Raw genomic sequence first — 26999 nt, 5'->3', positions numbered from 1 at the left:
TTTGTAGCTAGCACTTAAAAATTTTTTTTTTTAAATTACCCTGCACCAGTAAGTGCTTGTGACGTTTGTGGGGTCTAGTTTTCAGTTTGGGGGTTTCATCAGTAAGGAGGCGTGCGTGCGTGCGTGTGTGTGTGTGTGTGTGTGTGTGTGTGTGTGTGTGTAAGTGAGCGAGTGTGTGAGTGTGTGAGAGTAAGTGAGTGAGTGTGCGTGTGTTTATGCGTGCGTGTGTGGTTGTTGTTGTTGTTGTGTGTGTGTGTGTGTGTGTGTGTGTGTGTGTGTGTGTGTGTGTGTGTGTGTGTGTGTGTGTGTGTGTGAGCGAGTGAGGGAGAGAGAGAGAGAGAGAGTGTGTGTGTGTGTGTGTGTGTGTGTGTGTGTGTGTGTGTGTGTGTGTGTGTGTGTGCGTGCGTGATTTTAAATAAAACTTAAAGATAAAATACAACTATACCGTCTGTAATTTCGCAGGAAATTTGTCTTTTGGTTCGAGTACATGCTGCATCACACATATTAAAACACGTTCACATTTAGAACCCGAATATCCATTTAAACAAGCAAAACAATAATTAAGTTATAAAAAAAAAAAAAAAACTTTGATTGAGCAAGATAAAGCACATGACATCGAAACCGAAACACTAGATGTGTCATTCGACATTAACCTCCCTCCACACCCACACACACACACACACACACACAGAGAGAGAGAGAGAGAGAGAGAGAGAGGCAACAGCAGCTCTCTGGCCACAATACCTCGTTGTGGTGGTTAAAACCACAAAGAAACAAGAGAGGCAAGGCCTTCAAGACTCACTTGTGATACACTTTTTTTTTTAAAAATCCAAGCTTTTTATGTATTGAGTATAATTTCAAAATGTAATGTTTAAGATGAGAAAGATCAGTTTAAAGCAAATTAACTCCCCTAGCATTAATTCAGAGTAATTTCCCTTTTATACTATCTGCACCAAAAACGTTTGCAAAATAAATACAACTTCCATGCTTAGCAAAAGAAGTTCCTGTTTGAACAGAAAATGATAATAATGACTGCTCTTGTTGTTGGGTCAGAATATCAGATCAAAGTGCCAAGTTCAGAGAATACAAAAACTATAAATATAACAGTAAATGCAGTTTGCATATAATTAGGCTTCATTTTTTTTTGTGTGTGTGCCTATCCCAGAGGTGCAATATTGTTTTAAACAAGATGACTGGAAAGAACTGAATTTTTCCTATTTTTATGCCAAATTTGGTGTCAACTGACAAAGTATTTGCAGAGAAAATGTCAATGTTAAAGTTTACCACGGACACACACACACACACACACACACACACACAGACAACCGAACACCGGGTTAAAACAGACTCACTTTGTTTACACAAGTGAGTCAAAAAATAGCATTTACCTCGAAAGAAGATACAAAAATAACATACAACTTTGAGATCTGTGAATTCGTTATATGGTTGGGTTTTTTTTCTGTCTTAAATGCTCACATCAACATGATACACGTTTACGGCGCAACTAATCAAAAATATTTATGAAGATAATCATGCACTGAAATAGCTTTATGAACAGATTAATGTGGACCATATAAGAAGACATTTCATTTTCATATAAACAGATAAAATAGATAAATGGAATAAAGCAGAGTAAAAAGAATAAAAGATAAAAGAAAACAATTATGGAGATGATTATGCACCGACATAGCTTAATGGATAAAATCAATGTAGACCAGGTAAAAAAACATTTCCCATTCGAATAGAATAAACAAAACAAATAGAATAAAGTAGGATTGAAACAGAATATAAAAGATTTTTTTTTAAAACAAGCTAACCCACTAATGCAGTCCCAGTCAACACACCTATCCCACCCCCCTCCCCTGACACTCCCCTCCACACACACACACCCACCCACCCACACACACACACACACACACACACACACACACACACACATCAGGACACTCTGGTAACAACAGTGCACCAGCCACGATCACATAACATATAATTTAGACGTCAATGAAAATACGATTTTTTTTTTTTAAAAGTATACAATAAATAGACAAAGTGAATTATATATGTGAAATGTTGTACCTTTTCACAGAATAATACATTTCAGATGTTGTACCTTTTTTTTTCTTTTTCTTTTTTTGTATCCATTTTATACCGAGTTTAAAATGGAAATGGCGCTCGAAACAAGACTTTTTTTGCACACATTCTTCTGTGTGGTCGGCATTCTGTACCGTCCACCTGATGGTAAAAACCTCAGTTTCAGAGCTGAGCTGAGTGGGTGGGTGTTCTGAATCGTTCAAAATCTACAGGGCGTTGTGTTTGACAGCATGTTGGAAAAAAAACAGAAGATTACTGTGAGAAAACAGCCGTTGGGACTGTTCTCACAATGTGTGATAGCATTGCCCTACCCCTTGACCACAGGCAGTATGAAGAGATATCAAATATGAGCATGCTTTCAATCAGCCAGACTTGCGTGTACACAGTTTTGGAGTAGAGATATCAAATATGAGTATGCTTTCAACCAGACTTGTGTGTACACAGTTTTGGAGTAGAGATATCAAATATGAGTATGCTTTCAACCAGACTTGTGTGTACACAGTTTTGGAGTAGAGATATCAAATATGAGTATGCTTTCAACCAGACTTGTGTGTACACAGTTTTGGAGTAGAGATATCAAATATGAGTATGCTTTCAACCAGACTTGCGTGTACACAGTTTTGGAGTAGAGATATCAAATATGAGTATGCTTTCAACCAGACTTGTGTGTACACAGTTTTGGAGTAGAGATATCAAATATGAGCATGCTTTCAATCAGCCAGACTTGCGTGTACACAGTTTTGGAGTAGAGATATCAAATATGAGCATGCTTTCAATCAGCCAGACTTGCGTGTACACAGTTTTGGAGTAGAGATATCAAATATGAGCATGCTTTCAATCAGCCAGACTTGCGTGTACACAGTTTTGGAGTAGAGATATCAAATATGAGTATGCTTTCAACCAGACTTGTGTGTACACAGTTTTGGAGTAGAGATATCAAATATGAGTATGCTTTCAACCAGACTTGTGTGTACACAGTTTTGGAGTAGAGATATCAAATATGAGTATGCTTTCAACCAGACTTGTGTGTACACAGTTTTGGAGTAGAGATATCAAATATGAGCATGCTTTCAATCAGCCAGACTTGTGTGTACACAGTTTTGGAGTAGAGATATCAAATATGAGCATGCTTTCAATCAGCCAGACTTGTGTGTACACAGTTTTGGAGTAGAGATATCAAATATGAGCATGCTTTCAATCAGCCAGACTTGTGTGTACACAGTTTTGGAGTAGAGATATCAAATATGAGCATGCTTTCAATCAGCCAGACTTGTGTGTACACAGTTTTGGAGTAGAGATATCAAATATGAGCATGCTTTCAATCAGCCAGACTTGCGTGTACACAGTTTTGGAGTAGAGATATCAAATATGAGTATGCTTTCAACCAGACTTGTGTGTACACAGTTTTGGAGTAGAGATATCAAATATGAGTATGCTTTCAACCAGACTTGTGTGTACACAGTTTTGGAGTAACGCTTTTGGCTAGCATCAAATAATTTCAGTTTCCTGAGAAGATGCAGTTGTTGTTTTTTTCTTGAGCTTTTTTTTTTTTTTTTTTTTTTTTTTTTTTTTGTACATGTCCACATATAATCTCTGAACAGAAGTTCAAAGTGTAGTTTCTCGTTTGTTGAAGCTCTGGAGTCACTATCTTTGCCCCCCCCCCCCCACCCCCCACCCCTCCAACACACACACACACACCCTGCCCCCACCCCCCCACCCCCCCTCCCCACCACCACCACCACCACCACCCCCTGCACTCCCATCCTTTCATTCTTTTAAAACTGGTCTGAAAACACATCTTTTGGAAAAACGCCTATGCATAGACCTTCGATCCCTTTCCAAAGACATTCAGTTACTAGCCGTGCAAACTCTGTGTGTGTGTGTGTGTGTGTGTGTGTGTGTGTGTGTGTGTGTGTGTGTGTGTGTGTGATCGACAACTGACCCGAAAGACACAGGTGTGTGTGTGTGTGTGTGTGTGTGTGTGTGTGATTTAGCAATTCAATGGGCGTTGTCTTTGATCCTGTTTAATGCTTTTGTGCGTTGAATCTTTTTATTTTTTCCTTTTGTAAGTTCTTGTGTGTAAGTATGTGTGTGTGTGTGTGTGTGTGTGTGTGTGTGCGCGCGCGCGCGTGCGTGCGTGCGTGTGTGTGTGTGTGTGTGTTTACTGTTTATTGTTCAAAGCGTTTTGAGCTCCCTTTAAGGAAGGAGAGCGCTCAACAATTATCCATTATTATTATTATTATCATTATTATCATCATTGTCATTATTATTATTATTATTACCAGCATTATTATCATTTATGAAATAAATCAATACAAAACCAACCGTCATCGTTCGGCCCAGGGCGTTCCGCTGTCACTGTGCACACAACCCGATCGTCACTATCCCAGTCCTCTGGCCAAATCGTGCAGGTTGAAACATTTCAACTGCGTTTTAAGCGTGTGAGCTTCTCTAACCCTCATTATGGTATGGTATGGTATATACCGTTCGGTTTTGTTTTTGGTGTGTGTGTGTGTGTGTGTGTGTGTGTGTGTGTGTGTGTGTGTTGGTGGTGTTATTGTTGTTGTTTTTGTGGGTGTTTTTTTTTCAAATTGAAATACCTTTGTTTGCTTTCGACGTATAATTATCCTTGTTTGAACAGTAAGTCTTAGAAGCCATTGTACAAATTCATGTACCGATGTTCATTTGAAACGCAATATCTGAATGAGAGAGAAAGAAAAAAAACTAAATAAACTAAAGAAATTAATTCATTAACGTGTGAGCGATTGAATAAATGAAAACGGCAAGAGAGAAGAATACAACCAACGAACGAAAAGAAAATGAATGGATGGATGGATGGTACGAACGAAGAAAAATGAATGAATGAATGAATGAATGAATGAATGAATGAACAGTCACACGAAAGGACGGGCGGATGGATGGATGGATTGACGGAACGTACAAACTGCTCCTACCAACGAACGAACGAACGAACGAACTAATGGATAATAAAAAAAAAATTAAAAAACAAAACAAAAAAAAACCCCATCAACTGATCGAACGAATGAAGAGGCTATGAACATCCCCATGTCTGTTGGACTATGAACATTGAAGTGTTTGTGTGAGACTATGCATGTTCCACTGTCTGTCCGAAAGAATTACAGTTTGTGAGAGCATGATGTAAACAGTTCAAAAGGACAATGCAAGGCAAGGGTCTGGTGTTTTGGGTTTTTTTCTGTTTTTGTTTGGGTTTTTTTGTGGGTTTTGGGGTGGTTTTTTTTGTTTTTTGTTGTTGTTTGTTTTGTTTTTTTTGTTTTTTTCCCCAATTGTCATTCGTCTTCTACCGTGAAGCACACCTAAGAGTACCATTCAGAGACCGGCCCAAACAGGCGTTTCTTCGTTACAGCCCAACATACAAAATGACGTGATGAGCAGTAAGTAAGTAATATATGCCTTTCTAATCAGTCGTTCACTGTAGATATCATCAGCTTTTTTTTCTTTTCTTTTTTTTTAACTTTAGACTCATTCTTCAGCAGGTTTTTTTTTTTTTTTTTTTTTTTTTTTGTTGTTGGTTGTTTGGGGGGGGGGGGAGGGGGGGGGTTCGGAGGGGGCGGGTCGGGGTCGGGGGGGGGGGGGGGAGGTTGCTTACATCGTTTTGCTACGTCATCTTTCTCTGAAGGTAGCACGCCCAATCCGAGGTTCAAGATTTTTCTTTCTCTTTTAAACCGGATGCCTTCTAGACTGGGTGCATTGCAAACTTGCGCTTTGGGTGGTAAAGTTACTGTTATAGTGTGCAAGGAGTCTCAACTACACCACCCCCCATCCTTTTCGTATATAGCTGGCAAAAGTGGATGACGAATCACTCAGAAACTCCAGCTCCTGTTTCCGCAGCAAGTGGAAACCCTCCTCACCATCCAGCCTCCCGAAACATTGTCGTCTCGGTGCCTGTTGCTGTTGTCCAGATGTCATCAGCAAGGACCCCCCTCGCCCCCCCCCCTCCCCACACACACACACACACACACACACACACACACACACACACACACACATCCCGCCACCCGATGGTTTCAAATATGGCAGATGGTACCCACGAACTTCATATCTAAACAGGTGCTGCAATGTCCTCATGATTCCCACTTGCCAGTTCTCGGTCCTGTTAGTTCTTTTCCCAGCAAAAAACAGTAAATGCTTGTTACTTTGTTTGTTCTTGTTCATATTGTTGTTGTTATCAATCTGCAAGTTAGTTGTTGCCATTCTTTTTCTTCTAATTTCCTCCTCCTCCTCCTCCTACTAGGTGTAACACTTCAATATTGCTTTCAATGTTGGATTTATTTCATATAATCATATAACTGGACAGGCATTAAGCTGGGGACCCTCACCACTGTACGAGAAGAAAGAAGAGAGAGAGAGAGAGAGCTGCAAAATAAATAATTTCCATTAATAAATAAATAAATAAATAAAGAGGGACATGCATGGGACTCGTAGGCATCGCTTGCCGTTCAAGCGCAAAACTGTCGCACAATGAACATTGATTTCACGTGATTTTGAGCTGAATCCTTACCTTCAGGCTTCCACCCCAGCTTTGAGCGTAGAATAAGAAAATCAATAAAGAAAGAAATACAGAAAAATACCGTATCCTCACACAAGCAAATGCAACAAGAAAAGGGTGAACAAAGTAAAAAGAAAGTGGGGGGGGAAAAAACAAAACAACCACCACCACCTAAAACAAGGAAAACTATTGCTGGGAAGAAAACAAGTCCGGCCTCGCCGAATTGTCTCAAACTCTGGCCTGTCACACGACCAGGACGCACACACCGTCCCACCACAGTCAAAACGCAGCTCCCCCTCGCCTTCATCCCCCCCACTCTCCCATCCCTCTCACACCAGCCGCCCCACCACACCCCCACCACACACACACACACACACACACACACACTCCCCGTCCACGCCCCCTCCCCCTCCCTACTTTCTCCTCTCTACCTGTCCCCCCCGATCCCCCCCCCCCCCCCCCCCGCCCCCCCACACACAACAAAAGTGGTGCAGGGTGACATCGCCTGTCATTCGTGTTACGCTTGAGCGATTTTTTCCCACTCTATTTTCTCCCTCTCTCTCGCCTTCCTTTTGGACTGTCTCCGAGACCGGAGTGTTGCGGCATGTACTGTCACCCCTGCATATAATTTGTCGCCGGCGACAGTATGTGCAGACCCCCACTGCATGTGTCGTCGCCATGCACATCTTGTCGCCGGTTGTTAGAGTAAAAAAAAAAATAAAATAAAATAAAATAAAAATATCAATGTAGATATGATGATAGTATCGATCATAATGATAAAGATGGTAGTGGGTGCGTGAGTGAGAGAGAGAGGTGGTATGGACACATCTCCCGATCATCTGGTCTTGCCAAAACGTTCCTGCAAGGCACCGTACAAGGAGGCAGGAGAGGACGGCAGAAGAAGAGATGGGAAGACAACATCCGGGGGTGGACAGGCTTGACGCTCGGTGACGCCCTGAGGAAATCAGAAAACCGTGAAGAGTGGAGAGGGGTGGTGGCCAGGTCAGCAGCGGTGCCCCAACGGTCTGAACCCAGACTACGGGAGAGGTGAAGGTGAAGGTGAAGGTGAGAGAGAGAGAGAGAGAGAGAGAGAGAGAGAGAGAGAGAGAGAGAGAGAGAGAGAGAGAGACGTTTTGATGTTTTAATGCTAAATTCACTGTCCATGGCACAGACTTGGGATAAGATCATTCAAAAATTCACATGCACACAGACGTCTCTTTCAGCCTAGTGTTTATGAAATTCGCTTCACGTTCACTCAGTTTAATCCAATCCGACGTCCATTCACACCCCATTAACAATAATCATATCTATACTCTATAAACATTTACTTTCTCGCAAAACGCTTTACCAGATTAACAATAAAATTAATTATGTTCAACGCAACCAGCCTCCTTATGCAGGTGGGGGGGTGGGGGGGGGGGGGAGGCGGGGGATGGGGGGCGGAGGGGGGGGGGGGGCACACAATGAACAGATGCCCTTGCTGCGGGCTGCTGGCTACCGAATAACTAAATTTTGCGCTTTCACCAATACTGAACACCTGTTCTGAGTCTGAACCCGCGATCAAACAGGTATGATCTTGCCAGCGGATTCACGTGCCACAAGGGTAAGCTGAGGCCTGACTTCAAACCTGAGTTTGACTGTTTGGAGCTGTCGAAACATTTCGATATTATTTATACTGAATAACACTTTTCGTATTTTGAAAATAATGTCCTTCCTTTTCTGACCACCACAATGTTTTGTCTTTTCCAGATCCACTGTCCACTGTCCTATAATCTCTGTATTTGTATTGCTTTTGATCACAACAGATTTCTCTGTGTGAAATTCGGGCTGCTCTCCCGAGGGACAGCGCGTGAATATTCTACAGCGCCACCCATTAAAAAAAAAAATAAAAATCCTGCGTGCAGTTTTATTTGTTTTTTTTTTCCTATCGAAGTAGATTTTCTACAGAATTTTGCCAGGAACAACCCTTTTGTTGCCGTGGGTTCTTTCACGTGCGCTAAGTCCATGCTGCACACAGGACCTCGGTTTGTCGTCTAATCCGAATGACTAGCGTCCACACCACCACTCAAAGTCTAGTGGACGGGGAGAAAGTATCGGCGGCTGAGCCGTGATTCGAACCAGCGCGCTCAGATTCTCTCGCTTCCTTGGCGGACGCGTTACCTCTAGGCCATGACTCCACTTTGTGACGATTGCGCTAGTACATTGAGTTGATTCTGTAGACATACATACACTGGTGTGTGACACCAGATCAAAGTCGTCTGCAAACAGTAGGGAAATGGTTTCCTCAATAGGATTTGATACAAACAATTCCGTGTTTCCCCTCTCTTTTTAGTAATCGCCCCCTTACACAAAAAGAAGACGTTCTCGTACATGTTTCTGTTGATTATCAGTATCATAACGGGTAACCGTTCTGACTGAAGAGACGTCCAAAGATAGTCTCTCTATGCTGTGTCGAAGGCTTTTTTTGTAATCGATAAAAGCTACATGCTCTATTCTGTTGATTATCAGTATCATAACGGGTAACCGTTCTAACTGAAGAGACGTCCAAAGATAATCTCTGTATACTGTGTCGAAGGCTTTTTTTTTTTTTTTTTTTTTTTTTTAATCGATAAAAGCTACATGCTCTATTCTTTCCCTTGTGATTAAATCTTTTTTTTTTTATTATCGTTAATAAAGTGAAAATATGATCAACAGTTGACTACCCTGATCTAAACCCTTCTTCTTCGTCAACATTTTTCTCTGTTGTAGATATCCATTTTTTTTTTTTAAATTGTATCCGATATACGTGAAAATCTTACTAACTACGCTAACCGAGACCACTCCTGTATGATTTTCAGGGAGATCCCTATTTCCCCTTTTTATAGACTGGTGCTATGATAGACATGACCAAGGTTTAGGGAAAGTAACCTGCATCGAACAGAGCTTTGTGTATGTGTCTGTGTATCGGATCGGTCCATATATTTAATACACACACACACACACACACACACACACACACACACACACACACACAGAGTGAGTGAGTGACAGTAGCCACACCTGACAACTTTACAACCCATCCACTCTTAACATTTACGATCGACTCTAGATCCTGAACCTTCCAGGTGAGGAGTTGTGACGTCACTTTCGTCGCACTCTCAGACACACACACGCACACGGATACATCCACACAAACAAGCACACAACAATCTCTAACGCGCGTGCGCACACGAACACACGCACACAACAACAAGAGGCGACTGACAGCTGCCACTGGGTGCTCATCATTCGTTTCCTGTGTTCTTCCATTAGATTTCAGACACGCACACATTCACACTCGGACAGACATGTAACATTTTACGTGTATGACCATTTTGTTTATTTACGCCGCCATGTAGGCAGCCGTACTGCGTTTTCGGGGGTGTGCATGCTGGGTATGTTCTTGTTTCCATAACCAACCGAACGCTGACATGGATCACAGGATCTTGAATGTGCGTATTTGATCTGCGTGCGTATACCTGGGAGATCTGGAAAATCTCCTCGCTTTACCCACCAGGCGCCGTCACCGAGATTCGAACCCGGGACCCTCAGATTGAAAGTCCAACGCTTTAACCGCTCGGCTATTGCGCCCGTCAGTGCCTGCATATACTTACTGTCGACGGTGCAGTTGATATTTTGTTATGACCCTCCTGTCTGTGTGACGATGGATGGGGAGAGTGTGGAGATGTGGTGGACTTTCCCGAAACAGTTCAGGGCACAGAGCAGTTGACAGTCAGATGCAGAACTGCTGTTCAGTGCGCCTATTAACTGAAATTTATCCGAGCGGGGAAAAACAAAGACGACACAAAAAGATTTTTCCAGGTGATTAAACGGAGCGGACCTGGGACTGATTTAATGGGAGATATTACAGTCTGATATCTTCATAATTCTTCTTCTTCTTCTTCTTCTTCTTCTTCTTCTTATTATTATTATTATTATTATTATTCACCGTATTCATAATTATCATTACCATCATCTTGTGCATCTGTATAACGCTTACCCCTGCGGCTCTAAGCTCATTTTCCCAGTTTAAAAAATCTACAGTTTAGAATATCGTTTGTTCAAGTACGCTTTAAGAATAGACTTGAGAGATTCAATAGTGGTGCAGTGCCTGATTTTGTTGTTGTTGTTGTTGTTGTTGTTGTTGTTAGCAAGGGGCAGTGTTCGGAAACCACTGGACTTGCGTCTGTAACGCGGGATTTCGAATGTGCGTGTCAGACGAACAATACAGGCTAGGGCGAGACGGACTCTTAAACCTTCACGAGGCCTGAAAGTGGGGACGATGGTGCGGAACCGTTCAATGAATTGAAACGAATACGAGCCATTTTAAACATATATATATATATATATATATATATATATATATATATATATATATCAGCTAAACGTCAAAGACCCAATAGCCTTTTCTTTTTTTTTACTGGTCATCGGGGCAGTGAATTCATATCCACTGTGTCTAGCGCTCGGCATAGGAAGACGGGGCCCAGTCTCTCCTCCTTTAAAACCTTCCCCAACCGAACGAAGATAGGTACTTACATTGATTCCTTCAGCTTGTCTGCATAAGCCTTGTTCTTGATTGTTACTCATTGGGTAGGGCTTGAATAAGCCATAATCGATGCCCTTCCCATGCTTTTTGTGTTGATGTGCTTATGCCATGCTGTTTCTTTGAATGAAAAAAAGTTTAAAGCAAGGCAGGTAGGTTCCCGTTCACACACCTGGGTGCGAGCGAGGAAAAGCCGGAGAAAAGTGCCTTTCCCAAGGAAACCACAACACCAGGTCGAAACGGAGGAATCGAACCCTGACCTTACGGGCGCAATAGCCGAGTGGTTAAAGCGTTGGACTTTCAGTCTGAGGGTCGCGGGTTCGAATCTCGGTGACGGCGCCTGGTGGGTAAAGGGTGGCGATTTTTCCTATCTCCCAGGTCAACATAATTATGTGCAGACCTGCTTGTGCATGAACCCCCTTCGTGTGCATTCGCAAGCAGAAGATCAAATACGTACGTTCAAGATCCTGTAAATCCATGTCAGCGTTCGGTGGGTTATGGAAACAAGAACATACCCAGCATGCACACCCCTGAAAACGGAGTATGGCTGCCTACATGGCGGGGTACAAGCGGCCACACACGTAAAAGCCCACTCGTGTACATACGAGTGAACGTGGGAGTTGCAGCCCACGAACGAAGAAGAACCCTGACCACTGGATCAGTTTCAGTAGCTCAAGGAGGCGTCACTGCGTTCGGACAAATCTATATACGCTACACCACATCAGCCAAGCAGATGCCTGACCAGCAGCGTAACCCAACGCGCTTAGTCAAGCCTTGAGGGGAAAAAAACAAAAACAAAAAAAACATAAATAATAATAATAATAATAATAATAATAAATAAATAAATAAATAAATAAATAAAAATAATTTTAAAAAATAAAATGAAATAAAATAATAACATAAAATAACAAAACCAAACAAAAAAAACAACAAAAACAATAACAAAAAAAGAATAAATAAATATATAAATAAAATTTAAATAATAAATAAGTAAATAAATAAATAATAGATAAATACATATAAAAAAAACTAATAATAATAATAATAATGATATCTATAAGGCGCAAAAACTTGATGAAGTCAACTGTAAGCGTACAAAAAAGAAAAAAAGAAAAAAAAAGAAGCAGCAGCAGCAGCAGCTCCAACGCCTTACAGATTCTGCCACATCAACTCACTGTTGCCAAAAGGCAGAGACTTATTGATAAACACCCGGTAAAACAGGTCACAGCGACAGACCTCATAAAATCATATCAGCTTTTCAGTCGAGTGCTCCATGAATACACCTCTTACGTTTGGCTTCGCAAAAAAACGTATTTTCCGACGTTCCAGCTTTTTATATTTTGGATTTGTAAAAGCACAATACTTTTAGCGTGCAGTACATTTGAAACCATCTTTAATCGATTTTTTCCCCCCTAGGTTTGGCCATTTATTGTCAGATCTAATCAGACTATCAGCTCATGTTGCAGCGCTCAGCAGCAAACGTCCACGTCAAGTTAGGCGAGAGATGTCTGAAGACAGGGGAAGAAAACGCTATTCGGTACGTCATAAAAGCAGCCAATGCAGGCCCGATTGACCTATTCCCCTTCCGCCTACTCTTTGAACTTGCCGCGCCACCCCTCAGTGGTTGGGAATCTTTTAAATGTCCCGTTTCACCTGTCCCGTCTTTTATTTCCGTCACCGTCACCGTCACCGATCCCTCAGATTCCGAATCCTTTGGGGCGCCTTCGAAGCTTTGTCAACCACCTTTCTCCAGTCCTCGCGTCTCTCGGCCGCTCTCAGGGTGTCTCTCAGCTCCATGCCTGTCCACTCTCGAATGTTGTCCTCCCATCTCTTCCTTTGTCTGCCTCTTCTTCTTCTTCTTCCCCTCACTGTGCCTTGTAAGATTGTTTTAGCAAGACCAGAGGAGCGTGTGACATGACCAACCACTTCAGTTTTCGTTGTCTGGCGAGTGTTTGAAGGTCAGTATAGGGCCCGATTTCATTGCGAATGCGTCTCTTGACTTCTTCATTCGTGATGTGGTCTTTGTATGAGATGCCTAAGAGTCTTCGGAAGCACCTCATTTCTACAGCTCTTATTCTTCTCTCTAAGTCCGCTGTGAGGGTCCATGATTCACATGCATATAAGAAGATTGACATGACCAGAGAGCGCAGATCTTACTGAACAGGCTCAAACCACAGGCTAAAAGAATCATCGCAGAAGAACAAGCTGGATTCGGACCTGGACGCAGTAGAACAGAGCAGATCTTCAACATAAGACTCATAATGGAAAATATCTCCAGCATCAACAGGACCTCTATCATGTCTTTTATTTCCAGTTTAGCCTATTCAGCCCCTGTCTCTTTCCAAGTACACATGCAAGTGCGCACGGAAACAGACACAGACACACGAACATCTCAAGCACTTAACTTCTAGACAACACGTTGTCATGCACGTATACAAAATTTGCATAGAATAGAATGTGTGTGTGTGTGTGTGTGTGTGTGTGTGTGTGTGTGTGTGTGTGTGTGTGTGTGTGCGTGTGTGTGTGTGTATTTATGTGTGTATTTGTGTGTGAGTGTGTGCGCGCGCGCGGGTGCGAGCGTGCGTGCGTGTATGTGTGTGTGTGTGTGCGCGCGTGCGCGCGCGCGTTTGTCTTTGTATACGTGCGTGCGTGCGTGCGTGGGTGCGTGTGTGTATGTGTGTCTGTGTGTTTGTGTGTTTTTATGTGTGTGTGTGCGCGCGCGAATCGGACATAGGCGAATGGGGATGATACCTGATATATCCTCCAGTCAGTTCACCAGCCAACACAGTTCAAGGCTTTCAATGTCAAGTCGTCGGGGAGTTGGCCAGTGATCTTGTGGCATGTGCGCAAACAACAGGAGCACGAAGTGGGTGCGTTACTTCTTCTGAGCAACAAAAAGCTGTGACGAGGATTCCCTTGTGTTTTACAGGGGGGTGGGGGGGGTGGGGGTGGGGGGTCCATTACTACTACCCCCTTTTCACCCTCCGCCAGTCCCCCACCTCTCCCCCCAACCCCCCTTCTCCCCGCCCCAAATCTTTCCACTGCAAGCCAGGTATTACTGTGTCGCAAATGTGTGTGCTTGCTTCTGTGTGTAATTGTATATGCGTCTGTGTGCATTTGTATCTGTGTCTGTGTATCTGTGTCTGTGTGTCTGCGTGTCTGTGTGTATTTTGTATCTGTGTCTGTGTGTGTTTGTATCTGTGTCTGTGTGTATTTGTATCTGTGTCTGTGTGCATTTGTATCTGTGTCTGTGTGTATTTTTATCTGTGTCTGTGTGTATTTGTATCTGTGTCTGTGTGTGTTTGTATCTGTGTCTGTGTGTATTTGTATCTGTGTCTGTGTGCATTTGTATCTGTGTCTGTGTGTCTGTGTGTATTTTTATCTGTGTCTGTGTGTATTTGTATCTGTGTCTGTGTGTATTTGTATGTGTCTGCGTGTCTGTGTGTATTTGTATCTGTGTCTGCGTGTCTGTGTGTATTTGTATCTGTGTCTGTGTGCATTTGTATCTGTGTCTGTGTGTCTGTGTGTATTTGTATCTGTGTCTGCGTGTCTGTATTTGTATCTGTGTCTGTGTGTATTTGTATGTGTCTCCGTGTCTGTGTGTATTTGTATGTGTCTGCGTGTCTGTGTGTATTTGTATCTGTGTCTCCGTGTCTGTGTGTATTTGTATCTGTGTCTGTGTGTATTTGTATGTGTCTGCGTGTATTTGTATCTATGTCTGTGTATCTATGTCTGTGTGTCTATGCGCGCGTGCGTGTGTGTTCGTGTCGGGGTGTGTGTGTGTGTGTGTGTGTGTGTGTGAGAGAGAGAGAGAGCAAACTGGGTGTCCTCTATTGAGGGCACTGTAAGAAAAAACAAGAGAGGCAAGGCCTTCAAGACTCACTTGTGATACACTTAAAAAAAAAAAAAAATCTAATCGTTAAAATGTGTTCTGTATTTGTTATTATAAAGCTTCGGGTTTAAAAAAAAAAAAAAGTCCTAATCTGATTCGAACCCCGCGTGTTCGGGTGAGAAGAAACTGTCTTACCCATTACACTATCGTGGCTCCTTTACAGACGTTCTAAAATTTGATATTTGAACATACTTTTTTTTAAAGGGCGATAAATCAATTGCAGTATTCGCAGTGAGACCGCTGTTTAAATCATATTATTCTGGTGTATCTTGGGCATTCAAAAAACCTTTAAGGGCAATAAAATAAAATAAAAAATTAAATCTTTTTAAGTCCGCGGTAAAGGAGACGTGGCTATCGCCGCAATCACACTGCAACATTTAGCCGTTTTCTCTAGATCTAGATAAATGTACAAGTTTAGTTACACCCGCCGGGAACGTAGTACGACACGGTCGATTCAATTTCTCTTTTATGTTCATTCTAGTTTTATAGTTTTAAAGTTGATATGAAAATTTAGTGTTTTGTTAAACTAATAACATGTAGAGCCAAGTACAAGTACTTCTAAACGTCGTAAGAAGTGAAAAGGACTTCATTTTGAGAAAAGTCAAGACTGGAAATTTTTTCGTTTCATCGTGATCAGTTCAAGGGTATTAACTCGCATGGTTTACAATTTTTAACTGTGAATTCCGACTGATTCTGTGGATATTTTTATGGCAGTTTGGGCCATAATCCAGTAAGTGATGAGGCGTTCACAAATCTTTCTCTGAATAAATATTTAACGGTCTCCTTCTCCAACTTTCCATCACATGTTATCGTGTATTGTCCATTGAATATAGGATTGAACGGGCAGGTCAACAACTTGAAACAAAATGGCGTCGTTCGCGTTCGCGAAGAATATGAGCACGCGCTTTGAATGTGTATAAATATGTGTACGCAATTGATTTTTGCCCATGACCTTCAGGGCTCAGCCAATAGATCTGTAAAGTCCACTCGTCGTATTGATTTTAGTATTTTCCGAAATAGTGAAAGCCCTGTACACTGAGAGTAAAACACACAAGCTTTTTTATGTATTGAGTATAATTTCAAAATGTAATGTTTAAGATGAGAAAGATCAGTTTAAAGCAAATTAAGTCCCCTAGCATTAATTACAGATTAATTTCCTTTTTTTACTATCTGCCGTTTGCAAAATAAATAAAACTTCCATGCTTAGCAAAAGAAGTTCCTGTTTGAACAAAAAATTATAATAATGACTGCTCTTGCTGTTGTGTCAGAATATCAGATCAAAGTGCCAAGTTTAGAGAATACAAAAAATATAAATATAACAGTAAATACAGTTTGCATATAATTTGGTTTCTTTTTCCTTTTTTTTCTTCTTTTTTTTTTTTTTTTTTTTTTTTTTTTTTTTTTTTTTTGCCCATCCCAGAGGTGCAATATTGTTTTAAACAAGATGACTGGAAAGAGCTGAATTTTTCCTATTTTTATGCCTAATTTGGTGTCAACTGACAAAGTATTTGCAGAGAAAATGTCAATGTTAAAGTTTACCATGGACACACAGACACACACACACAGACACAGACACACAGACACACACACACACACAGACACACACACACACACACACACACACACACACACACAGACAACCGAACACCGGGTTAAAACATAGACTCACACAAGTGAGTCAAAAACGTCGGATGGGGGATGAAGTAAGAAGAGTGGGAGTTGGTTGCGGGGGGGGGGGGGGAGGGTAGGGAGGGATGGGGGGGGGGCAGGAGGGGGGTGAAGAGAGGGAGCAAAGCGAGGTCCTTCCCCCTCCTCCATACCCCTTCCCCTCCCTCCTCTCCTCTCCTCTCCTCTCTCCTAACAGTACTGAGGACGACTGCTGAAGCAGAACGGGGACGAGCTTTTCGAAACACGGACATGGGTGTAGTGAAGAGGGAAAGGGATGGGGTGAGAAGGATTGAGGTGGATGTGGAGAGCGCTAAGCACTGTACAATGGAGATTGGGAGGGTGGAGGTGGGGGGGGGAGAGGGAGCAAAGCGAAGTCCTTCCCTCCTCCATACCCCCTCCCCTCCCTCCTCTCCTCTCCTCTCTCCTAACAGTAATGAGGACGACTGCTGAAGCAGAACGGGGACGAGCCTTTCGAAACACGGACATGGGTGTAGTGAAGAGGGAAAGGGATGGGGTGGAGGGGTGCTGTGGGGACTGTGGGGGTGGGTAGGGGGTTAGGAGGGGGGTGGGGGGTGGGGGGCTGGATGGAGGCAGGTTTCTGTTTATGTTTCAGTTTCTCAAGGAGGGGTCACTGCTAGGCAGATGTCTGACCAGCAGCATTACCCAACGCGCTTAGTCAGGCCTTGAGTGCATGCATATATATATATATATATATATATATATATATATATATATATATATATATATATATATATATATATATATGTACCTGTCACACTGGATTTCTTCTTCAGAATCTTGCCAGAGTACAACACTCTCGTTGCCATGGGGTTTTTTTATCAGTGCGCCAAGTGTGTACTGCACACATATCGACTCATCCGACTGACCAGACGCTCAGTTTGATTTCCCAGTCAAACTTGGGGAGGAAGGGCGAGAGCGGGATTCGAACCCACACCCTCACGGACTCTCTTCTGTATTGGCAGCTGAGCGTCTTAACCATTCTGCCACCTTCCTTCCCCTCCGGAGGCAGGGACAAGAACTACACGCCCTCCACAATGGACTACTTTCAACAGAAAGCGTCGAAGAAAGAAGCTCACGGTTGGACACACCGAAGAATTTACGAAATACCTGTGCTCCAAACAACCCCCAACCCCTACCCCCGCGTTGGAATGAAGGGGTGGGTAGGTGGAAAAGGGAGGAGGGAGGAGGTGGGGGGGGGAGGGGGCATGGTAGCGAAGGAGGGAGGGAGGCGGGGGATTAGAGCGAAAAGGTTGCTAGCAGGGGGATTGAGAGGGGTTGGGGGGGGGGGATGAGGGCGGGGTTGAAAAGGAAAAAAGTCCAATGTCCAGCGAGGCGGCAGGAGACAGTCTGTTATTCCCACAGCCGGTCCCCCCCCCCCCCCCCCGCCCCCCCCACACACACACCCGCCGATTTGCCACAATAGTGCGGGAAGAGGACAATTAGAGAGGCTTTGGGGGAGCCTTTCGGATTATAAGGGAATGTGCTGTACAAACAGGATGAAAGTATGGGGTACCCTACAGCATGCTTGAGGGCAGAGCTACTGTGTATATATTCAACGCGTGTTTTTACTACGTTGGTTGTTGTTTTGTTTTTGTTTTGTTTTTTTCTTCATCGTCGTCGTCGTCGCTTGACATTGCGCTTCTCTCTCTCCTCCTCCTCCTCCTCCACCTTCTCTTTCTTCCCTGTCTTGTTTGTTCTCCTTTCCCGTCTTTTTTCTACCCCTCTCCTTTTGGTTTACACAGTATTTTATTTGGAACATGTCACAACACAACACAGATACAGATGAACAGGACAACAAGAAAATCTTATATCAAGTCCTGTCCTGATACGTGTACATACTGAATATGCGACGGATGTCATCATAACTAGAAGTTAAGACGTGATCATCCATGAGTTTTGAACAAGTCTAAGCTGAGATATAAATAAAACGAAAGAAAATTGATAAGAAACGTGCGGTGGAGAGAGCAATCAATGGAGAGAGAAAGAGAAATATCAACGCTAGGGCACAAGTACAGCAAAACAGTCTGACTGAACCCGTCCGACAACAAAACGGCGAAGGCCAACCGTCCCGCGAAAAAAAAAAAAAAAAAAAAAAAAGCAAAAAAAAAAAAAACCAACAAAAACAAAACAAGCACATCATCATGTGCTCATATCGTGAGCTGGCAAGTGAAAGAGCAGCATTCGTTCAGACACATGCACTTACATATTATGCATACAGACAGGGTATTACTCATCGTTAAAAACCTTTGAATTAAATGCATGCAAACATATATATCCCTTTCCTTTTCCTTCTCCTCCACCTCCTCCTCCTCCACCACCTTCTCCTTCTTCCCTGTCTTCTTCTTCTTTTTTTCTTCTTTTTTCTCCTTCCCCCCCTTCGGCTATCATTTTCCCCACTTCTTTTTCTTTTCCTCCTCCTCCTCCTTCTCATTCCTTATCGCCTCCACACCATTCTCCATCTTATTCTTCAATGTTTGTATGTATTATTTTGAGTAATGTGTGTAATCATTATTGTGTCCAGGATCCCTTTTTTTTCCAATCCTCTGGTGACAAAATGGTGAAGGACCATTTTGTAAATGGTAATAAAGTTGTATCACCAGGTACAATACGCTCAGTATCATAAACTTTAAGGCACCAAGCAGGATCAGTCGCACTTTTTCCGAGTTCCGCCTGGATGGAGTGGCCATCATCGCCAGAGGTGTGTCCTTGTTTTCTTCCTCTTCTTCTTCTTCAATCGTGGGCTGCAACTCACAGGTTCACTCGTAGTACACGAGTGGGCTTTTACGTGTATGACCGTTTGTACCCTGCCATGTAAGCAGCCATACTCCGTTTTCGGGGGTGTGCATGCTGGGTATGTTCTTGTTTCCATCACCCACCGAACGCTGACATGGATAACAGGATCTTTAACATGCGTATTTGATCTTCTCCTTGCGTATACACACGAAGTAGGGGTTCAGGCACAAATAGGTACTGCACATATGTTGGCCTGGGAGATCGGGAAAAATCCCCACCCTTTACCCACCAGGCGCCGTTACCGAGATTCGGACCAGTGACCCGCAGATCGAACGTCCAACGCTTGAACCACTCGGCTTGGCTGCACATGTGCCCCAGTTTCTCCTCCACGTTGTTCATGTCTCAGTCTGAGCGGGAATCCATCGGACAGAAGGGAGATCAGAACGGAATATATCGGAACAGGGTGGAACAGAATTTATATCAGAACGGGAAAAGAAACACAGTCGAACAGAAATAGAGCAGAACAGACAAGAATAGAACGAAACACAACAGAACTGATAGAGTAGAATAGATAAGAACAGATCGAACAGAACACAACAGAATACTTGAATGACATGAAACTTTTATACGAATGAATGAATGAATTTTTTTTTTTCTGAGGGTAATATATTACCCTCAGCTCTACCAGATTTTAACAATTATTTTTAATCAGTCTCTTAGTGAATGCAAAATACCATCTATCTGGAAAACTTCCTGCATTATACCTACACATGTTTCATGTATGAATGACCTCCGTCCTGTAGCACTGACATCTGCTGTGATGAAAGTTTTTGAGAGAGTGATACTTGTCTATTTGCAGGAGTCTGTCAAACCATTTTTAGATCCCTTGCAATTTGCATACAGGAGAAACAGATGTACGGATGATGCAATACTGTTTGTCTTGAACAAAATCTATGAACACCTAGACAAATCAAATACCTGTGTCCGCTTGATATTCTTTGATTTTTCTAGTGCTTTTAATACAATTCAACCTCACCTCTTAGCAAAAAAGCTGATGCACATGGGACTCGCTTTTCCGACGATTTTATGGGTTTTAGACTATCTTACTAAAAGGCCTCAGTTTGTAAAATTAAATGATTTTATGTCTACTGTCTCTTTCACAAACGCAGGTGCACCACAAGGCACAGTCCTCTCGCCTTTTCTTTTTACCTTGTATACGGCTGAATGCAGAAGTCTGACCAATTCGTGTCCCCTCGTTAAGTTTGCAGATGACTCCGCACTGACAGGACGTATTACTGATGACGATGACACTGACTACCGAAGAGAAATTGACAGGTTTGTGAACTGGTGTGAAGAAAATTTCCTAGAGCTGAATGTTGGCAAAACCAAAGAGCTTGTAATCGACTTCAGAAAAAAGAAATCAACTTTAAGTAAAATCATCACAAAAAATGAAGTGGTCGAACAAGTAGACTCATACAAATATCTTGGTGTGATAATCGAAAATAAGCTGTCTTGGAATGAAAACTCAACTGCACTCATTAAAAAGAGCAACAGTCGCATGTACTGTCTTAGAAAAATGAAATCTTTTAATGTATGCAAGCAGATGCTCCAAATGTTTTACACATCTGTTGTCTGTAGTGTTTTAACATACGGAGCCGTGTGCTGGGGGGGAAACCTGACCAAACATGACAAAGACAGGTTGGAAAAAGTCATTAGGAAAGCGGGTGGGGTGGTGGGTATAAGACAAGACACCTTTAGTGACATGCACAATAGAAAACTGACTGACAGACTAATAACTATTTTGACCGACGAAAGACACCCACTACATGATGACATTAATAGCAGAAGGTCAGACATAAGTGGTAGGTTTAGAGCTCCACGCGCAAGAACATCTCGATACATTAATTCATTTATTCCTACAGCCATTCGCGCACACAATCAAAATATCCAATACACTAAGTGAACCCTCCCACCCCCCAAGCCCTCTCGCCACAGCAACACCTGAACTTCACCAGCAGACGAGTGTATGGGAGCAGGCATTATGCGTGCATGTGGGACTGAGCGGGTGAGCACGGGCAAGCAAGCATTTCTGTGTGTGTGTGTGTGATCGGAAGTGATTTTTAAATATTTTCTTATTTTACTTGGATTTCATGTATCTTAATGTTAATGTTCTAATCTTACTGGCGTGACATATGTTATGTGCATGCATACGTTGTTTGTGTGCGTGTGAGTGTGTGTGTGAATGAGTGTGTGTGTGTGTGTGTGTGTGTGTGTGTGTGTGTGTGTGTGTGTGTGTGTGTGTGTGTGCATTTTACTTGTATATACGTTTTATTCCCTTGATGTTTTTATTTATGTATTGTTGTACAATACCTTATGGTCTTAACGTGTGTGTGCATGTGTGCGTATGTGTGTGTATGTGTGTGTGTGTGTGCATGTGTGTGTGGGGGTGTGTGTGCGTGTGTGCGCGCATGTCATTTTTAGTAATCTTATGCCCTTTTTTGTTGGATGTTTTCATTTGTTAATATTGTTGTGCAATACCCTATTGTCTTAACATGAGTGTGTGTGTGTGTGTGTGTGGGGGGGGGGGGGGGGGGTTAGTATATCGTCAGCTATTGGGAATTCTTATTTGACTAGTTTTAATCTCTTCTTATGTTGCGCATGATTTTATGCCAGTGTTTACAATGAGCCTGTGATTGCACAACTTAATTTCCATGTGGATTAATAAAGTGTTTTTGATTTGATTTGATTTTGATTTGATTATATTAAGCAAACATGCTTTTTTTTCATCCAGTCCTCGAAAACAAACAACAGCAAAAGGATAACAGTAACAATATTGAAGGGAAAAAAATAGTAATAAAATAAAAGAGGAAAAAAATGAACAAGCAAGAGAAAAATCACAAAAATACAAGACACAATAATCACAAAAATAGAACATAAGGTCACAAGATTAGAACAGAACAGAATAGAATACAATATGTTGCAATAGAATAGATCGGAACAAAACCGAATAGCACAGAACAAAATAGAACAGAGCAGAGCAGAATAGAATAGATCGGAACAAAACCGAATAGCACAGAACAAAATTCAGCCGGCGTAGTATCCCAGATTGTCTCCCACCTGGAAACGTCCCCGGGGGACAAATTGACTACTGGAAATGTCCCCCGGGGACTTTCTCACCGTTCATAATGTCTCCTGTGGACATGTCTCCCCCCCCCCCCCCCCTCCACACACAGGGGGGAGGCATTTTCGGCTGAGGGGACGTTCCGGTCTACAAGGGGGTGACACTTTCAGGGTAAGGGGAACATTTCAAAACGAGGCTAAAAAAAAAAAAAAAAAAAAAAGGGGGGGACATTTTGGCCGCTGAAAATGTCCACATGGGACATTATGAATGGTGAGAAAGTCCCCGGGGGGACATTTCCAGCGGTCAAATTGTCCCCCCGGCGACGTTTCCGGGGTGGGGGGGACAGTCTGGGATGCTACACCGGGACCTATTGCGGCGAGCGTCCTGCTGAGACAACGATGATGCTAGCAGTGATACATGCGGAGCACAAATTAATATGCAGAAGGAGAATATAGAGACGAGAACAGATTTCTATCACAGCATTGATAAAACAAAATGTCTTCCTCCTGTCCCCCCCCCCCCCCACTACCCCCCCTCACCCACCCACCCACCCATCCACACACCCACACACACACACACACACACACACACACACACACATGGCGGGGTAAAAACGGTCATACACGTAAAAGCCTACTCGTGTGCATACGAGTGAACGCAGAAGAAGAAGGAGAAGAAGAAGTTCTGCCACGTGCAGTTATGGGACCGTCTCCTTCCTTCTGTCTCTCATCTTTATAACCATCTTCTCCAAGTGCTGGTATACTACACTTTGGAGCCAGGTGGCACATCAACCTTCTTTCGTCTGGTACAGGAGGGGGAAACAAGGTATTGTTAACATACACACACACACACACACACACGCACACAAACGCACTCACACACACACACACACACACACACACACACACCCTTACTCACTCACACGCACGCACACTTACTCACTCACACGCACACACACACACACACACACACACAGACGCACACACACACACACACACACACACACACACACACACACACACGCACACACGCACACACACACACACACACACAGCCAAGGGCGTCTCTGTGCCATACCATACCCATCCATGGTCACTTTCTACAACCCTGATCCACCACCACCACCCCTCGCCAACCCCCACCCCCCACCCCTCGAATCCACAATGTCATCCTCCACCACCCATCCCACTCCCCACCCCCCCTCTACCACACACCCCTCTCTGCTGTACGCTGAGCTGAGCTGAGCTGAGCTGCTCACCGTGGCGCAGTGTTGGTTTGGTCAGCCGTTCAATTGAATGTGTTGGGTTGGTATGTTGTTGTATGATGTACCCGCCAGTCCTGTGTTTGGGGGGTCGGTGTTTGTTAGGGTTTATATTGTTTTGTATGTTGTTGTATGATGTACCCCGCCAGTCCTGTGTTTGGGTCGGTGTTTGGGGGTTTGTATTGTCTTGTATGTTGTTGTATAAAGTACCCGCCATACCTGTGTTTGGGTCGGTGTTTGGGGTTTGTATTGTGTTGTATGATGTTGTATGATGTACCCGCCAGTCCTGTGTTTGGGTCGGTGTTTGGGGTTTGTATGATGCTGTATGATGTACCCGCCAGTTCTGTGTTTGGGTCGGTGTTTGGGGTGTATATTGTGTTGTATGATGTTGTATGATGTACCCGCCAGTCCTGTGTTTGGGTCGGTGTTTGGGGGTTTGTAATGTGTTGTATGTTGTTGTATGATGTAGCCGCCAGTTCTGTATTTGGGTCGGTGTTTAGGGTTTGTATGATGCTGTATGATGTGCCCGCCAGTTTCGTGTTTGGGTCGGTGTTTGGGGTTTTATTGTGTTGTATGATGTTGTATAAAGTACCCACCATACCTGTGTTTGGGTCGGTGTTTGGGGTTTGTATTGTGTTGTATGATGATGTATAATGTGCCCGCCAGTCCTGTGTTTGGGTCGGTGTTTGGGGTTTGTATTGTTGTGTTGTATTGTGTACCCACGGTCCTCACAGGAGTTGCAGGTTCAGTTTCTCAAACAGGCGGCAATGCATTCGGACAAACCCGGCCATATACACTGCACCACATCTGCTAGGCAGATGCTGCCTGACAAACAGCATAACTTAACGCGCTTAGTCAGGCCTTGAGTGCATGCATACACATTTATGTACCTACCAGCGTGGATTTCTCCTTTGACTGATTGATTGATTGATATGGATACTTATATAGCGCCTGTCCTCGGTTGGAGACCAAGCTCTAAGCGCTTTACACACGCGGAGTCATTTACACAACAGGCTGCCTACCTGGTTAGAGCTGACTGACGGCTGCCTTTGGGCGCTCATCATTCGTTTCCTGTGTCATTCAATCAGATTTTAGGCACGCACACCTACACATTCAGACAAACATGTAACATTTAACATTTTACGTGCATGACCGTTTTATTTACCCCGTCATGTAGGCAGCCATACTCCGTTTTCGGGGGGGGGGGGGTGTATACTGGGTATGTTCTTGCTTCCATAACCCACCGAACACTGACATGGATTACAGGATCTTTAACGTGCGTATTTGATCTTCTGCGTGCGTATACACACGAAGGGGGTTCAGGCACTGGTCAGGTCTGCACATAATTATGTTGACTTGGGAGATCGGAAAAATCTCCATCCTTCAGAATCTTCCCCGGGGACAACGCTTTTTGTTGTAATGGGTTTCTTTTTCAGTGCGCAATAATCAATCGTGCTGCACACGCAGTCCTTCGTTTTTAGCGTTTCATCCGAATGACTTGACGCTCAGTTTGTGGGGGTTTTTTTGGGTGTTTTTTTTACCAGTTAAACTTGGGAGAGAGGGCGAGAGCTGGAACCGAACTCACACACCCTCACCGACACTCTATTGGCAGATGAGCGTGTTGTCCACTCTGCCACTCCCCTCCCCTGGGTTTGGTGTTCGGGGTTTGTAGTGTTGTGTTGTGTTGTGTTGTGTTGTGTTAGGAGGAATGTGGCGCTGCACTGTGGCGAGGCGTTCTCCCAGCCCTGGGGAGAGAGCATCCCGAATATTACACAGAGAAATCTGTCGTGACATACAATACAATGATTTTTTTTTTTTAATAAAAATTTTAAAAAACAAAACAAAAAAAACCACTGCAATACAAAACACTACAATGCACACGCAACTTAACGCAACGCGACGCGACGCGTTGCAGTGCAGTACAGTACATTAAGCAGTCTGGCCCACAGTATTGGCACACACGCAACTTTCGGTTCGACAAACACTGTTTGATGGTGAGTAAAAAAACATTTGGATCGATATAGTACTGGTAACCCCACCACCACCACCACCTCCCCTTCCCCCCCCCCCTCTCTCTCTCTCTCTCTCTCTCTCTCTCTTCCAAGGCAAGTCCGGTCAAATACATTTGATTGTTTGATCGTCATCTTCGACTGGATACAAATTGTTCTTGTGGATATCCTGCAGAGACAGTTGAACACTTTCTTTCGCACTGCCCAAATTACAACAATATAAGAGAGAATACAATTGCTACTCTCCCTGCAAATAGTACAAACTTAAATACTTTATTACGAGGTGACCGAGTTATTAGTTCCCTTGAGAATGAACACATATTCTTGACTGTACAAGACTTTATTGGACAATCAAAAAGATTCAAGTCTTAAAAGATTCACAATGAAATATTCTCTGCAGTTATAGTGAACAGTTATTTTGACGAATGGCCCCGGTTTCCCTCTGTAATCTCTCTCTCCCTCTCTCTCCCTCTCTCTCTCTCTCTCTCTCTCTCTCTCTCTCTCTCTCTCTCTCTCTCCCTCCCTCCCCCACTACATTACTCCTTGGGTGATGTTCACTTTCCAGTGTGTTATTATTGTTGCTACTATGTTAGTATTATCATTAATATTATCATTGTTGTTGTTGTCAGTGGTAGTTGTGGTAATAGTAGTTTGGTGGGTTTTTTTGTGTTTTTGTTGTTGTTGTTTTCCTTGTTTAGTTTAGTTTTGTCTTGCACTTCAACCTTCTTTTCATTGTCAAATAATGTGTGTATTTTCGCCATTGCGTTTGTGTATTGCTTGTTACATATGAACGAGCACGATATAAGCTCATGCTTGTTGTTGCTCAAGTCTTCTTAATTGAGCGCTGTATTGCACCTTGTTTCTTGATATTAAAAATGTTTAAACCAAATACATTTGATAAGAAACTGCATTCTCGATTTGATCAAAACGATGTGTTTCGCTCCCTGATCTAAATAACGTATCAGACTCGAGCAATTCAATTTACTTTTACTCAATCTAAGTACTTTTCTTACTTCGTTTTTTTTTAGTTTTAGTCTTTCCAAGTACTTTATTTTTTTGGAGGTCGAGGGGGGGGGATGTATTCATTTTATTTCAATTCTTTTCATTCATACAT

General features: G+C 43.0%; 1 protein-coding gene across 9 annotated transcripts in view; it reads right to left on the bottom strand.

Moving 5' to 3' along the window:
• Positions 1 to 26999, bottom strand: part of LOC143298553 (beta-1,3-galactosyl-O-glycosyl-glycoprotein beta-1,6-N-acetylglucosaminyltransferase 3-like) — a 121390-nt gene that overhangs the window by 81904 nt on the left and 12487 nt on the right. For 2 of the 9 annotated variants that reach the window (XM_076611425.1, XM_076611424.1), the window contains exon 1: positions 6632 to 6841. The exons of 4 other annotated variants lie outside the window; for them this stretch is intronic. Coding sequence is in view for 3 of the 5 variants with exons in the window: in XM_076611423.1 (XP_076467538.1) it covers positions 4417 to 4422 (6 nt within the window). In the remaining 2 variants the exon portion in view is untranslated. Of the gene's footprint in view, positions 1 to 4416; positions 4489 to 6631; positions 6842 to 26999 lie in introns of those variants that run through there. 3 more of the 9 variants (XM_076611430.1, XM_076611422.1, XM_076611423.1) reach the window with 2 other exon arrangements.

The sequence above is a fragment of the Babylonia areolata genome, chromosome 24, assembly GCF_041734735.1.
Source record: "Babylonia areolata isolate BAREFJ2019XMU chromosome 24, ASM4173473v1, whole genome shotgun sequence".
NCBI lineage: Eukaryota > Metazoa > Mollusca > Gastropoda > Neogastropoda > Buccinidae > Babylonia > Babylonia areolata.
This window is presented reverse-complemented; position numbering and strand designations above follow the sequence as displayed.